Source organism: Anastrepha ludens, chromosome 4, assembly GCF_028408465.1.
Source record: "Anastrepha ludens isolate Willacy chromosome 4, idAnaLude1.1, whole genome shotgun sequence".
In the NCBI taxonomy this organism is placed as follows: Eukaryota; Metazoa; Arthropoda; class Insecta; order Diptera; family Tephritidae; genus Anastrepha; species Anastrepha ludens.
The window spans coordinates 82046762-82063260 of NC_071500.1; the positions used below are offsets into that span (position 1 = coordinate 82046762).

General features: G+C 36.8%; 1 protein-coding gene across 3 annotated transcripts in view; it reads right to left on the reverse strand.

Annotated features, from left to right (window-relative positions):
• Nucleotides 1–16499, reverse strand: part of LOC128859990 (protein furry-like) — a 67888-nt gene that overhangs the window by 41046 nt on the left and 10343 nt on the right. For 2 of the 3 annotated variants that reach the window (XM_054097182.1, XM_054097184.1), the window contains exons 2-7: nt 5754–7204; nt 5547–5684; nt 1627–1967; nt 1416–1554; nt 215–1345; nt 26–152 (exon numbers count right to left, since the gene is read on the reverse strand). In XM_054097182.1, the coding sequence (XP_053953157.1) occupies nt 26–152; nt 215–1345; nt 1416–1554; nt 1627–1967; nt 5547–5684; nt 5754–7204 (3327 nt within the window). Of the gene's footprint in view, nt 1–25; nt 153–214; nt 1346–1415; nt 1555–1626; nt 1968–5546; nt 5685–5753; nt 7205–8722; nt 8794–16499 lie in introns of those variants that run through there. The other variant, XM_054097183.1, reaches the window with a different exon arrangement.

Genomic DNA, 16499 nt, shown 5'->3' on the forward strand with positions numbered 1-16499 from the left:
TTATTAGCAAAAATTAATAATTTACCATCTGTAAGTCCCGCCAACCATACGCCACTCGTACGTTCTGCAATCCATTGCAAATCAATAGCATTCGCGTTTAGAATTGCTGTCTTCTCCGATGGTGGCAAATGTGGTAAGCACTTCTCAAGAACCTATAAACATGAAATTAAGTATAATGGCAGTAGTATGCTTATAGGCAAACTCTCTAACTCACCTGTGGACAAGACTTGTCAATTACATCGATAACCGGTGGTTCGGTCTCCGGTATACCAAGCGCTTTCATAAGATTTTTCACTTCTTTAAGAATCATTGCAGCTAACTTTCGCAAGAATGGACGATAGTTACATAGCAGAACCAGTGCAAATCCCTCTACAAAGTGCAGCGTGGTAACCAACGGTATTTCATTTTTCTTAGCAGCGTCACCAATATTTATGACAGTTGTTTGCGTGATACTAGACATGCCACTGGAAGTTATACTCGAAGCACCACTTGAATTCGTATTTACGCTCTTTACATTACTAGCGCTGGAAAGCTGACTAGTGGCAGTGTCTTTACTAGCAATCGTGGCACTTAAGCCAGTTGCCACTGGTACGCCACCGACACCAACACTACTACTGGCAACACCGGCGGGCGCATTTGCAACACCGACAGTGATCATTGTGGTTTTGAGCGCATTCGTGCTGGAATTTCCATTGCCATTGACATTTATTGCACAACGCCAAATGTTCAGAAATACAAATAGCATTCTGGTACAATTTTCCAATAACTGCGGATAAGTGTCGGTGACATCGCGCACTAGGAACTGTGTGTACCCGTGCACGACATCCTGACGCCAATCCGGAAAGTCAATTACCAATGTTTGCAACGACTGATGTGTCAATATACGCAACTCCTCGTCCATATGCACGGTCAGGCGAGAAAGCAAGTCCACCAACTCCTGTGCCGTCATTGTTTCTGGTATAAGACGAGGTACAGCTGCGACGCAGGTACGAAATAAATCAATGCGTGGTTTACGCTCACCCGATAGAATTTCGTCGGGCTCTTTATTTTGATTTTGCGTGTTAGTCATCATCAATGGGCGACCGTAATGTACGTCCAATGCTCGCAAAATGTCCACAAAAACACGACGTACGTGCGGAAAATAAGTCGACATGCCAATGCTGCGGGCAGTATCATCCGTGAGCATTTTGTTAATGTAGGTTTTCTTCACCCTCAGTGTATTACCGGAGGGCAACACTGGCACAGTGCGTGGCATCGGTGGTTCGCCGTCTTTTTGTTGCAAAGAATCGGCCACAACCAGAAATGCGCGTAGGCCAATGCTCATGCGTTCCGGATTTAGAATCAACTAAAATTAATCAAGCAAAGGGAATAAGAATTATTTAAAATATTAGCCAGCAATTAACGGCGCTACTCACCTTAATTGAACGTCCTACGCATAGTAAATCATAAACAATCTCGCGCATGGCGAAATCCAAACGCTCTTGTGCAATAAACTGTATGATCTTCACAAAAATGTTCAGTGGAGTATCACGTGGCACGACACCTTTCGAGCCTCTGTGGAATGAAATGATTCAAATACATTTGTTGTGTGAAATCGTTACTTTTTTTTCAAAGTCCAGCACTTACTTTGGAAATAGTGAATTTACAATACTTTGTAGTCTCGAATGTGTCGCCGAGTTGGATTCGCATTTGATGCGAATCATGTACACCCATAATAGACGATAAAGCGACTCCAGTGCTACCCGGCTCATTTTCGAATCACGATTTTTTAAATTGCTCAGACACATGGCCAAAAAGTAATGCCAATTTGAAAGGAAAAATGTTTTCTGCGAGACACATAGCAAACAAGTGACTAAAGGAAATAAAGCTAGGCGGTGTTTCGACTTTGTTGAAGCATCCAATGTTTGTACGTATAGCAGCTCAACGAAATTTTTCACGCAGGGGACATTAACTTCATTTTTCACAGCCTATAAGATTTTGAAAAATTAAGAAAATAATTAAATTTGTATTTAATAACTTTAACCAAACCCATAACTCTCAAAGCAACATGTTGAAAAACAAGTAAATGATCGCTGATTTTACGAAACATTTGATTAATTTTTGATAGCATCTTTTCACAGATTTCATAAAATATGTAATATTACAGTAAAATAATTGGTGGCATTGTACAATTATTTTTGATAGCAGTTGAACCACAGCAGGCCACGACAAATCTCGGCCGTTCAGCGGCGCCACATCAGGACGCAAATCACAAATTGGCGGGGAAATTCGGATATACGCCCACATTATATACACCGTATATTCATCATCTACTATATACTATGAAGGTGACAACACCGAATGACGTAAAAAATTTTTTACATTCATATTTTCCCAAAATGCTATAAAGTTTCTCACACAAATGTCTTGAATGTAAATCACTACCCCACACAGTGGAAGTGTGCTGTCGTAGTAATGGTCCCAAAACCAAACAAACCTGAAAATAACGTCAAGTCCTACCGCCCCATTAGTTTGCTCGTAACATTCTCTAAGATATTCGAAAGAATATTTTTGAAAAGAATGTTACCTGTAATTGAGGATCAAAATATCATTCCTGAACATCAGTTTGGGTTTAGAGTTGGGCATGACACACCAGAACAATGCCACAGAATTGTGAATGTTATTACAGATGCGATTGAAAGAAAAGAATACTGTTCTGCAACCTTTCTTGACGTACAACAAGCATTCGACAGAGTTTGGCATATGGGACTACTCTTTAAAATTAAAAAACTTTTACCAGCACATTTTTACTTAGTGCTTAAATCTTATCTAAGCGACAGGCACTTTTATGTAAAGCACCAAGATGCGTCATCTGAAATATATAGTATCAACGCAGGTGTGCCTCAGGGTAGCGTTTTAGGGCCAGTCTTGTATACGATATTTACTTACGACATGCCGACAACAGAAAAGGTAGAAGTGGCGACTTTTGCTGATGATACAGCTTTCTTCGCATCTAGTGAGTGCCCTGCAGAGGCCTCCTCCCTGCTACAAAATCACTTACACACTTTGGGAACTTGGCTCAATAAATGGAAAATTAATATTAATCATGAAAAGTCTACTTATGTTACATTTACACTAAGAAGAGAACAATGTCCTCCAGTGTATTTAAATGGTCATCAAATTCCTACTAGCGACACAGTCAAGTACTTGGAAATGCATCTTGATCGACGCCTTACATGGAAAAATCATATTAAAGCTAAGCATCTATACAGCTTTGGGGAACTGCTAGTAAGTCCAATGTGAAGATTTTACAACGCTACCAGTCAAAGACCTTGCGAACACTTGTTAATGCACCTTGGTTTATCACAAACGAAGCCATACACATGGATCTAGGTATTCCATTTGTTAAGAGAGAAATCTCAGTATATTCTAAGAGATACATTGAACGATTGTCAAATCATGTAAACACAAATGCTATTTGCTTGTTGGACACAACCAATGAAATTAGACGAGTAAAGCGCATTCATGTCTTAGACTTGCCATTCCTTTAAATTTGTCAATTTAATAATAATAATAAAAAAAAAAAAAAAAAATGAGCTAAATATGAAATTGTTAAAATGATCCAATAAATTTTTAAATTCTACTATAAGTTATACATAAAGTAAGTTATACAATTTTCGCGTAAAAATTAAATCTAATAACATAAAATATGCATAAGAATTGTAAAAAGAAAAAATTCTATAGTTTTCTATGTAGTTTTGCACCAGTGTAAATACTATGCTGTCATTAGGTAATAAGATCTCTTTTGCTGAATATCTGTATTCTAAGATAGATTGCAAATAAAGTATTTCCATTTAAAAAAAATATTTTCACCCAATGAAGGTTATATGCATGTTTTTATGATGGAACTCCCTTCCCACAGCGCCCAGGCCGCGCCTCCACTCTCATTCGTCACTAATAATCGAATATTTGCTTAAATTGAATCTAAAAAATCTTAATTTTTCCTATTTCCCACTATTTATTGCACACTCTAGACTTTATAACCCGCATAAGCTGTTCAACTATGACCCAAATGCAAAGTTCAAAAACGGTTTGAGATAGAAAATTAATAAAAATAATTTTGCTTGCTATTTTTCTGATTGGCTGTTTTGATTTTATTCAACGAGGCATAGCAACGGATTGTAATATTATGGTTATTAATAAAAAATTATTTTCTATGAAATTGTTTGTAATGGTTTTATCTACATATCCTAAATCCCTCAAAACTACCACTATGCGAGCGGGGCCGCGGGTTAAAGCTAGTATCATATTATATATACATCATATTCATCGATATCAAGGAACTAGATCGGAATGTTCCAGCAAGGGACCATTCACATTTTGTTAGGGTTATAATTTTTAAAGGAAATTATAAATCAATTTCTAGCGCAAATTTAAACTCCCTATCCATTTTGCTTTCATTGGTAAAATAATTTCCATGCCCAACATAAAATTTGTATTTTTGTCATATTTGAACCGTTATCTGGAATTTTTGCTGAAATGTATTATGAATATACTCGTATTATGTGAGATATACACTTTGATCTAAAAATATCTAGTGCCCTCTTCTCTATGGGGGCATTAGATTGTACCGAATGTAAAGAGTAATCAGATTGGCGCTACTTTTTCCAATAGGGGTCCGTCCATATTTCTTCAAAGACAAGACTGCACCATTGTAACAGTGAATGGCGAACGCTATCGCGCCATGATAAAATATTTTTTGATGCCCGAAATTGAGGTCCGTAATCTCAACAACATTTGGTTCCAACAAGACGGCGCTACTTGCCATACAGCTCGTGAAACAATGGATTTACTGTCCCGTCGTTTCGGTGAGCTATTTATCTCTCGTCTCGGAGCAGGGGATAGGTCACCCAAATCGTGTGATATCACACCTGATTTATAACTACAGGAAGCTTCTTTTCGCTAACCATTAGCAAATGGCGAATAGATGAAGCAAATATTATAAAAGAGCATATTTCGGCAACGCTGGAATAGAGCTGCCTCAAATTACATGTGTTTGTAAAATAGTGAGTTATACCAGTTTTATGAGGTATAACCATACTTGCTAGCTTCAAACCTTGCTCACATGTAAGTTTTTCTTCGATTGAGCCGAGCAGAGAAATGGCGAATAGAAGAGGCCTTATATCTAGTGGCGTTAGTTCAAGGATCGCCACTATCCCAGCCATGGGGGATGTGTGCATTGCTTACATAATGCACACGTATGCTAGCCGTTGAAATTGTGCGAGTAATTACCTCACTGTGAATATCGCCAAGCAACCGGTCCATCCATTATTTAGTATAGTATGGTATATAGCATAAGAAATGACTGTGGACTTGGAAGGGTTAATGTTGACGCCAACAGTAACATACCATCTTCTCGTCAACAAAGAGTGCAACAACAGAAGTTAGTTGCTATTATTAACACTATTGTATAACACAAAAATATACCTCTTGATTACACAACAAAAAAATAATTAAGGCAAATAAAGTTTGTTTCCCATGCATTTTTCAATATTTATAATACTTGCCGCCGCTACTGGTACTATAATCTCCACAAACAGGCCCGCCAACGCATGTTTGATGTCCTTATCTTTAACTTCGAGAAAATACTGCCCACATTCGTGCATGAATTGAAAGGAAGCCTCGAACTCCTCAATAGGTACCATCTACATATTAACATAAAAGAAAAATCCATAATTCCATTACATTTATTTACATATTTAGTAATGTTTTACCTTGACGCGAAAAAATTTCATACCCATCAGCAGGCTTATAATGCTCTGCGTTGTCGTATTTGAAGCCTCCTTAGCTCGCAACTCCTTCAATTCACTCATGAACCGCTTGCGCACTGACGCAAAACGACTCTGGGCCAAAACTCCAATCACTTCCGCATACAAATCGGCTATCATATGAATATTGTGCGCATTGGGATTATTTTGTAAACCTTCCTTGTACTTAAAATGCTTGAAAGCTAAATTTTCAATATTTCGAATGAGATCCTCATGTCCGGGATGAAAGGGCAATTGTTTGAGTATTTCAATCAGAGCTAAACAAAATATGAATTCGACGGCAGCTTCTCGGCGTTGTAATTGAAATTCCAAATCAATTGCGGGCTTAGGTGTAGCATTCTTCTCCATGCGTTTGAGATCATTTTTAATTTCGCCATCTGAGAGTTGGCGGCGATGCCAGGCTAGTAATGTGTGCAACAGCGAGGGCAGGCAGTGTTCGGCCACTGATCCAAGCGCCGATAGCAACTGATCGAACTGTTGATCCTCACCACGTTGTAATAGTTTTGATAATTGTTTTTCGGCACTCTCCAGCATAACCAATTCGATCTTTTTCTCCGCTTGCACCGTAAAATCACTAAACAAATTTCGCATAACAATTTCTCCTGGCCTTGGCGGCGCCGATATCTCATTGCCGCATGACATTTGTGACCCACTCTGCGACAACGGCATGTCTAGAGCTTGCGTGTATGGTATTACGTTAATAATTGACGTACGCGAATGGGTACCCCAAGGAAGGAGTGCTTGTCGTGGTGGTATAACGATTGGCACTGAACCGCCAAGTGTAGTATTTGTCGTCGCAGTTGTTGCCACTGAAGGCGTTGATGTTATGATTGGAGGCGTTTGGGGAGCGCGCCCACTACCGTTGTTATCATTCCCAGTATTACTTGCACTAACGCTATTATTATTGCTATTGTTGATAGCACTATTATTTGTATTATCTATATAGACACCATCAGCGGAATTATGCTGTGACTCGTTTATGGCACTACAATCAATATTGAAGTGTTGTATCGGTGTGTTCTCGTCATTGATCGGCTGATTGCTGGCAATGTTTATGGGTGAATTCGCACCGCCGCCACTGCCTCCCGCACCAACACCGCACGTGCGTGTGGATTTCGGTGTTGATGTGTATTCGTTTGGCGAATTTGTAGAGTGCCGTTGGGTTTGGGAATCGATGTTGGCACATCCAACTCCGCTTGCGCTTTGATGTGTGTTACTAGTATTGTTATCGTTTGTTGACTGCTGCTGTTGTTGTTGTTGCTGCTGATAACCATCGTCAAAGAGCTTTTGGGTAGAAATAGCTACAGTTGGACTATTTCCCGGAGAATTCAGGATGCAAGTAGCGTTCGACTGTGCTGACGTCAAGGCTACATTTTCATCTGAATGTTGATTAGCACCTAAAATAAATGCAAAATATAATTTCGAATGAATTACTGAAAACGTCGAAATTTAGTCGAATATCTCGGAATTGAACATAAAATGTTTTTTGAGCTAGATTTTTATATACAGTGACTAGCAAAAGTGAGTCCATTATTATTTTTTTTTTTTATATTTGTAATTTTTTTTGGGTTGGAATTTTTTTGTTATTTTTATAAATATTGCTCATTCAGCACTTCAATTGTATTCAAACTGTATACCTAATTTAGAAAGATTCAAAAAATGTTCATCTCAATTAAAAAGTTTTAATCTGAATTCTTAGAAAAATCCTGTTTTATAAGACAAAAGTAATAAAAATTGTATAGGTGTAGGTGTTTAGCCGAGCACCTCGTCGTATTTGTGGCGTGCCTACAATTTTAAATCGATTCCGTACGGCAGTTTTTTTTTTGTATGAGGAGCTTTTTCATGGCGGAAATGCACTCAGAAGTGTGTCATTGCCTGCCGAGGGGCGGCCGCTATTAGAATAAACTTGTTCCATCATTTTGCTGTTTCATGCACGGAGACTCGAATTTTGGTATAATAAAGTGAAACTTTTATAACTGAAGAATCGCGTTAATTGAAAAAAAAAATTTGTTAACGATTTTTGCGTTTTTTTTTTGCCTATGTATAAAAAGTGCAATTTTATAAAAACTGGTGCCTTTGGTGCTAGTTGCATTAATTGCATTAATAATAAATAATATAGTAATTTCTACCCATATTTGAGGTAAATAAACAAATAAATTTAAAAACGAAACTGGAGTTTATTTTGTTTAATTTGCTTGTCAACTTTTCTGAGCATTTTTTTCCACACGTTCATTTAAAAAAAAAAAATTAAAAATTCAATCAGTTTCGTGGTCATGCAACGCGTAGCTGAAAATTTTCTAAAGATTCAGATTAAAGTGTTCAAAATTTAGATATAAATTTGTTGAACTTTTCTAAACTTTGTGTAAAGTTTAATGTGTATGGTTTTGATTCAAGAATGAACGATATTTAAGCAAAAAATAAAAATGCTTCCAACTCGAGAAACATTGAAAATATTAAAAAAATCATCAAGCGTTCAGTTATGCTCGTCACTGTAGGTGTGATGAAATGCATCGTTGCAATCTCTTATCAGACATATAAAATGCTATTATCCAATTGCGACGCTAATAAAAATTTTGATGAATTAAATATTTAAAATCATTTTTTCGTTGTTATTCCATTAGTTTTATTAACCCTCGCTTAGACAGCCTACCAAATTTTACTATATATAATACAAGAAGTTATCTCAAGCAGGGTGAGGAAGCAACATACAACGTTATGAAGTCTATTTTTCATCTTTAAAACAAACAAATGAAGTCAATTTTAATTTTTATTTCACTTCCTTTGCACTCGACATATGAAAATTGTAAATTGTGATACACGTTGAAGTTCTCAATGATATTGCCACCGTCACTATGTCGAGGGCTTTTGATTTGTCCTGCAATACTAAAATCGTTTTACCACAATATTGTACTTACCCATAAAGAAGGCACAGAAAGAAGAGTTCAAAGAGAATTTTTTTTCATCAAATCCGGTTTCAGAGACATTGCACAACAAAGCTTAAACACACGTGACTTAAGTGTAATTTCAGGTGAAACTAAATATAATTGAAGTTAAAAATTTTGATTTCTTTCATCCCGAAGGAAATGAAGGTGCGGATTGAATCGAAGCAAATTCTCTCCAGGCATGAAAGACCAAATAAGATGACAAGTTTTTTCTAATAGCGGTCGCCCCTCGGCAGGCAATGGCAAACCTCCGAGTGTATTTCTGCCATGAAAAAGCTCCTCATAAAAAACTTTCTGCCGTTCGGTGGCGGCATAAGCTATAGGTCCCTCTATTTGTGGAAAAGACATGAAGACGGACGCCACAAATAGGAAGAAGAGCCAATTATATCTATATAAAGGGTTTTTCAATAAGGGTGGGTAGATGTTGAAATGGAATAAAATGGCGTTTGCTGTGTGGCACGTAGCGCCGTCCTGCTGGAACCACATGTCGTCTAGGTCCATATGGTTCAATATGGGCCATAAGAAATTGGAAGGGCCACCACGTCTACCGAAAAATGGGCGCAATGCGCGCAACGTTTGCGTTAATGAACACTCATTTTGATAATAAAGTTGTATCATTTGAACGTGCTGTTCAATCGTGCAACTTGCCATGATGATTTGGCATAAACAACTGAATTATAAACAAAAGATTTGACAGATGTCCCCAAAACAAAATGGATGCCACAAGGCGCCAAAATCGACCCGCGCCAATTGAAAAACCCTTTATATACTTCTCCAGGTCATACTTAAACAACATTTGGTGGTTTTTCTTCATTTAGCGCAGTTTTTGACCAATTTTGCCTCTTTTAAATTAAAATAACCTACCTTATATCAAGACTAACTCCTTCAGATATCTTAAATTTTACTCCACTGGTTATTTGCATGAACAGAACTTCAGATTTCACACGCCCTTTTAAACGTATATGATTCGAGCTTTATATTCTGCGATCTTAAAGAAATGTTGTGCATTTGAGCGCAAAAACAAAAAACATAAAAATTGAGTAGGTCAAAGAAGATAGTGATAGAGCGCCAAACTGCGAACTAGAATATGCTATACCATATATGCCGATATTGAGTTACTGAGCCCCAATGGCCAAAAGGTCGATGACAGCCGCATTCCTGCACAAGAGATCCGCATTTGAGGGATCAGATATTCATACAAAGTGCGTTGAAAAGTCTCAATACTCTCGCGACGTAACATTCTGTATCAGATATGGACGTCGTCGATTATAATATGCGCTAAGTCAACCCAGATGGCGGCCGCCGTAGCCGAATGGGTTGGTGCGCGACTATCATTCGGAATTCACAGAGAGAACGTCGGTTCGAATCTCGGTGAAAACACCAAAATTAAAAAAAAAAACATTTTTCTAATAGCGGTCGCCCCTCGGCAGGCAATGGCAAACCTCCGAGTGTATTTCTGCCATGAAAAAGCTCCTCATAAAAATATCTGCCGTTCGGAGTCGGCTTGAAACTGTAGGTCCCTCCATTTGTGGAACAACATCAAGACGCACACCACAAATACGAGGAGAAGCTCGGCCAAACACCCAAAAGGGTGTACGCGCCAATTATATATATTATATATACCTATATAAGTCAACCCAGAAGCTCAGAAGCTTGGACGATGACAACATTCGATGAGGCGTCCCTTGGAAGAGAAAGAAGCCAGCCCAAAAAAGTCGGTTTAAGTTATTTCTACTAAGGGCATATTCAAAACTCTTTTCCTGCCTCAGGTCCACAATCACACTTACTTAGTGCTTAATCCGTACTGAGTATGCTCGCTCATTTATTAGTATCTTAGACGTAGACCACTTACGACCTGGAGGGCGACGGATGAACCGCCTCTTATCAGCTCGTCAGCACCTTGTTTTTGCCGCGCTAACACGGCAAAGATACAGTTTCTTGCCATAACCTGAAGAATGTCATAGATCTCCTGGCTATCTGAATAATAGCGATAAATTCATCTTTTACACCATTTGAAGGTTTTAAACTGAAATAGTTGGATATTCAGATTGAAACACGATAACCCACATACACTTATCAGTTCCCGTTCTCTCGTAATTTTTTAACCCATCATCAAGATCAAGAATAGGGATCAATATCAAGTTTACAACTTATTCGGTCTAGAAATCTGACTAAGAAATCTGCCTGCCCGTTTAGTTATTCGTAGTTGTAACTCCCTCAAAGCTGTTGTTCCTCGTAAAAAAATTTGAAAAAGGATCAATCCTAAAAGGGCATGTTGCATTGCTCTCTTCGATCAACCACGGAGCAAAAACATTACAATTACAATCATTATGTAAATCGGGATTTAAATTGCACTTTATGTAACTTAAATGAATTAGAAGACATCACACATTTTTTAGGAAAATGCCCGATACTTAAAAGAATTCGTCAAAGATTTTTTGGAAAATTTAGTTTAAACCGAGATGAAATCATAGACATTTTAAATGGTGTTGGCCCTTCTGGATATAATAATTTATTTAAGTTCATCACTGGTGCTATAGAATATAGAAAATTAATTTTAAGCGAATTCAATATATAGTACCATAGTAACATATGTAAAATGTAAGATTTTTTTTTTTTTTTTTTTCTTTTTTCTTCCGACAAACGACCTAGAGTCACTGTCGTACGTTCTAATGTTAATGATTAAAAATGAAATGTAATGAAATGTAAAAGTCGAACAATTAATAATAATAATAAAATAATAATAAAATAATCATTATGTAAATCGATAATATAAATTTTGAATTCAGAGCACATGCGTTACCAAAAATTATTCTGCAGGCCCAGAGCACTCGTGTGGCTTTGTTTACTTTGTGAAGTCTTATAATCAACTGGGTGTCTAGCAGGCTTTATGCTCACTTAATTAACGATCTCGTCAGTTTATTTCAACTCTAACTTAGACAATCATTTACCACTAGCTTCAATCTTAGTTTTTTCTTTGTACATCCCCCCTAAAAATTTTAAATTAATAAAAGTATGTGTAAACAATTTTTTTTTTTAGGAAACATTTATACTCAGGTAATTGAATAAATTGATCCAGTAGAATCCGTTCTCAACTAGAAAATGCATATTGATTATTGCTCTGACAACTCTGACAAGACAGCTGTGAAACTTGATGAGGCACTTAATGAGTTTGGAATAGGATGCAAAAAAATCACGTTATAGCGAACTGAAATTGACAAATCATCCCATGATTTCAAAACATTATATGAATTGATTAGTTTTGTAAGTTTGTATAAGATATATTGCAAAGATGAGAAATAAGATTTCGCAATGTACTTAAATTCATTTAGAATATAGACGAGTTGGTCAGAATGAAGATGGTACTCTATGAGTGCATTAACTACGTATACATTCTGTCAAAAAGTACCGGGAATTGTTTAATAAAACGCAAAATAATTGTTTAGTCATCGTGCGCTTTTCAAATGAACAATTCCCAATATTTTTTGACAGAATGTAGACACTTCTTTTGAATGAAGTTCTGGTGTCGGACTTGGTTCTTTACGATTGATATTCGGCAGTTCTCGTGCTTATACCTGAAATAGTTGGTACCGTAGTGAATCAATAGTATCTGGAAATTAGCGCAGATAGCATTGTCAGCTCAAATAAAAGATTTTCCTTGGTATACAAGCATATTTTAAAGGCACTCATATTAATTTCCCGCAATAGTTTTCATTGTTGTGTAAAAGTAAATATAGGGTGTTCAACAAAACAATTTTGTTTGCTCGAAAACCCACCACGACAATCGAAAAAAAAAGTTTAATTTATTTTTTCCGAACTGGAAGAGTCTTATAGGCTTGCTAAATGGGTTAGTGATTTGTGTTTCAAAAAGATTTGAAAATGAAAACGTTATAAGTACAAACTCTTGGCTTTGATTAGTTCATAGGAGCATTTTGGGCGATGTTCTGTCGCAATCCGAAGAAGTTTTTTTGCCATTTCGTAACCATGAACGAAACATGGATTCATCCCGCTCGTGATACACCGGCAACCAAGGGATGGTCGATAAAGCTGGTTTATTTACTAAATTGAAGCCGGCTTTCATCGGTTGACCAACAAGCGTCAGTTTTTTGGTAAGCGGGTAGTGTCATTCACATCCAATGTCTGGATGACTTTTTCTCGACATGCTACATATCATTAACCCTAGCATAATGTAGCTACGCTCCAGTGAACTGTTTTAGAGCTGTAAAAAAGTTTGAAACAGAAGAACGCCTACAACAGGGGGTCGGGAAGATCCTTAGCACATAAGACCACACATGGATTGGGATTGAATTGCTCATTTTGATGTAGTAATTATTATTAAATTATCAAACCCAACTGTTACACTCCCCCCGCCCAGCCGACACGAGGGGCATAGTACGCATGACGGACGGTTCATTTTTGTTTTCATGTAGGGCCAAAAAAAGACAGAAGTTTGTTAAACGGACGGTTCATTTTTGTTTCCATGTTGGGCCAAAAAAAGACAGGAGTTTGTTAAACGTCCACATCTAACAATATTCTAGTACAGAGAACAAATTCATCAGCTGAATAAAAAGTTTGAGATATACGGTAAAAAGCGGGACCGATAAATCAAAAATGCTGGAATGAAAATGCTTCATTAAGCTGGCAATTTCCTTTACATGGTTTTAAAAACTAGATCTGAAGTGCATTGTCGTTCGAGTAAAGCAAGAACACCAATGATTCGAATATCTTATGCTTCAGTTACGCACTGACTGGCTGCTCACAAGCATAAACTAAAGTAAGTTAGAAGGGCTCACTTCCGCCCGAACTTTATTACCCACTCACATTTTAGTAAAATTTAATTAGGGTTGGCTATTGATTTTTGAAATCAATCAAACACCATTTTTCTAAATTTTACTTGCGCTGTATTTCTATTTTTTAAAGTTCATGCTTTATGCTGTTTTGAAAATAACGAACAGACATTATTAAACCGATGTGACTGTAATGTTACAATTAACCGTTATGTGAACAAAATTATAATACCTTTGAGTACACGTACCCGGGTATAAAAAGTAGCTGGCATAGGATGAATTTTTTAAAATACTCATTTTTCGTCCTTGCACTTGATTAATTTTTTCATTTCATTTGGGCGACTCTTTTCAGTATAATTTTATTTAGAAGCTGGTTAAAATATCTATTATTTACTAAAATATAAAACTTCATCTTAAGTTAAAATTTGGTTTTAATTAAAGTATATGGCGCTCTTTCTCTCTGTTTACCAGCTCTTTCACTTCATTACTTACTTGCTGGACTGCGGCTCATGGCGCGCGGCTCCAAACGGTTGGAAACTCAATATGAACACGCAGATGTTTGTATCTATGTAAATTAGCTATTGCGGATTCCAGACAATCCAGTTATATTTCAGTAAAGAGTTGTAAAAAGCCCTTTAGTAGCTTATGGACCATTGAATTCTTCTGGCCACCGTTTTATAATTGCACCTGTTGCTTTATTAATTGTGGCATTACTATGCAGGTTTAAATCAAGTTAGGTATCCATTATAGGCGGCCGCCGTAGCCGAATAGGTTGGCTACTTTTCAGAGTACGTAGGTTCGAATCTTCGCGAAACACCAAAATGAAGAAAAAGGACATCGCAATGTAAAAAATCTGAGTTACTCATATGGAAAAAATGCAGTCGCCTGACTAGTTGGGTCAGTGGCTTACACTAGTTCTGAAGTAGTTTCCAACTAGTATGTATGCATGTGTATAAGTAATAATTTCAACATCAATAATTGCGATCATTTAAAATCTGGCAAGCCTTTTCCATGTATTTGTTCTACGCAGTTCTCTTCATATAGCGATTTCATTCGTCATAGCCACCTTTCCCTTTATATTTGTTTCACTATAAAACGCGATTTGGCTTGCAAATACAGACGTAAACACGGGCAACGGAAATAAAGTTAGTAGAATGCGCAAAATATCCAAACGAAACTGCGAATGCTAAAATGGTAAAATCAATCAATAGATTTTTGTTTTTTCAAGTTCAATTATGGGCACGCTTTTGCTTCGTGCGTTATGCTTCGCATTTCTTCTCCTTGACGCCTTTTGACATCTACCTGACGGCAAGTCATTATCGCCTTCGTATGCATACATACTATGGAAATATTTGATTCCAACATTCGTTAGGGCTCTCTTTACAGCATATTTATTTATATAATAAAGGGTATGCACTAGGGCGCGTCGATTTAAAAATCGCTCATTGCTCTGTGAAAATCATATTTTAGGAATCAAAATAAGAAACCTTGCCGAAGGAACCATACCTCTAAAACGAATTCTGATGTCCCTCAATTTGGGTCGAACGAAAAATCCCACTTTGACCCATTTAGAGTGCTCCAATCGAGTCCAAATGTATGACCGACCCCCACTAACTTTGGACGGCCGATCCACCGATGCCAGTGGCACACTCCCTGGAACTCCCCTAGGGGGTTCCCCATACAATCATTTCAAAATATTACCATTTTTGGCCTTTACATGAGAAAAGAAACTAAAAAGTTCGACCCAAATTGGGTGACATCAGAATTCGTTTTGGAGGTATGGTTCCATCGGCAAGGTTTCTTATTTTGATCCCTAGAATATGATTTTCACAGAGCAATGGGCGATTTTTTTGCCTCTCCACAAATCGACCCGACCTAGTATGCACATTACATTGCATCACTCCCCATATAAAACAGAAATTGGTATTGTTTTTCCATCTGAACTATGAATTTTAATATATTTTAAGACTTACGCCAATATATTTCGGAAAATTGTTAAGATTTACGTGGCCTGGACCGATTTTAAAATACCTCCAAATCGACTTTTTTATAAATGAAATTAGCTTTTCAGAATATTTTTTCCAAATTAATCACCTCAGAGTTTATGCTTAAAAAGTTGCAATGTTTAAAAATTTTATCAACCAAAATATTGAGATTTTTGCCTTTTTAGAGAATAAGTTTAAAGATAACTCGGCCAAAACTCGACCAATTTAAACTTCTAAGGCATCAGTGAAAAAGTATTTCCATCATCCATTTCCTTTTTAGTAAAATTAATCAATTTACGTGGCAGAAAAGATTTTTCAGATCGCAATGCTTAATTCCCTCATAATAATAAACCAATTACGTGCCGAACTATTTTTCGCAAATATCAGCACACCTCCGATCCGTTGATAAAATTTGTAAACATTTTTTGAAGATCCTTTAATCTTACACGTTTCTATCATTTGTAGTAATTTTTTGGGAAAAAATTTTTTAACTTATTTTATTTAAAATAAAATTTTGCAGGTGTTTTCTATCGGTCTAGTTCACGTAAATCTTATAATTTTTCGGTAATATCTTGGCCGAAGGCTTAAGATATAATAAATTTCATATATCCGACCTTTGTTTCCGTGTGGCTCCCGAATGTACATACCTATTGTATGTAGAAAGTGAAGAAATTGGTTAACAAAACCCAAAAAAAATTAAATAAATATAGATAAAAACAAAAATCACAAAAGCTTGTCAGAAAACTGCGGCTATTGGAAAGATAGAAATGTAATATAATATATCAAAATTATTATTGCAGTAAAGATTAAGCAGAATCGCAGTAAGCAGAAAACAGCTGCGTTCTTAGACCAAAAATGGTTTGTCTTCCTTGCTGGGCCATCCGATATTCTCGAAGAATTCCATTAGAACCCTTACATAAACCCATAATATAGAAAAATAGTGTTCCCAATTGGGCAATATAGTTACAAAATAGATGA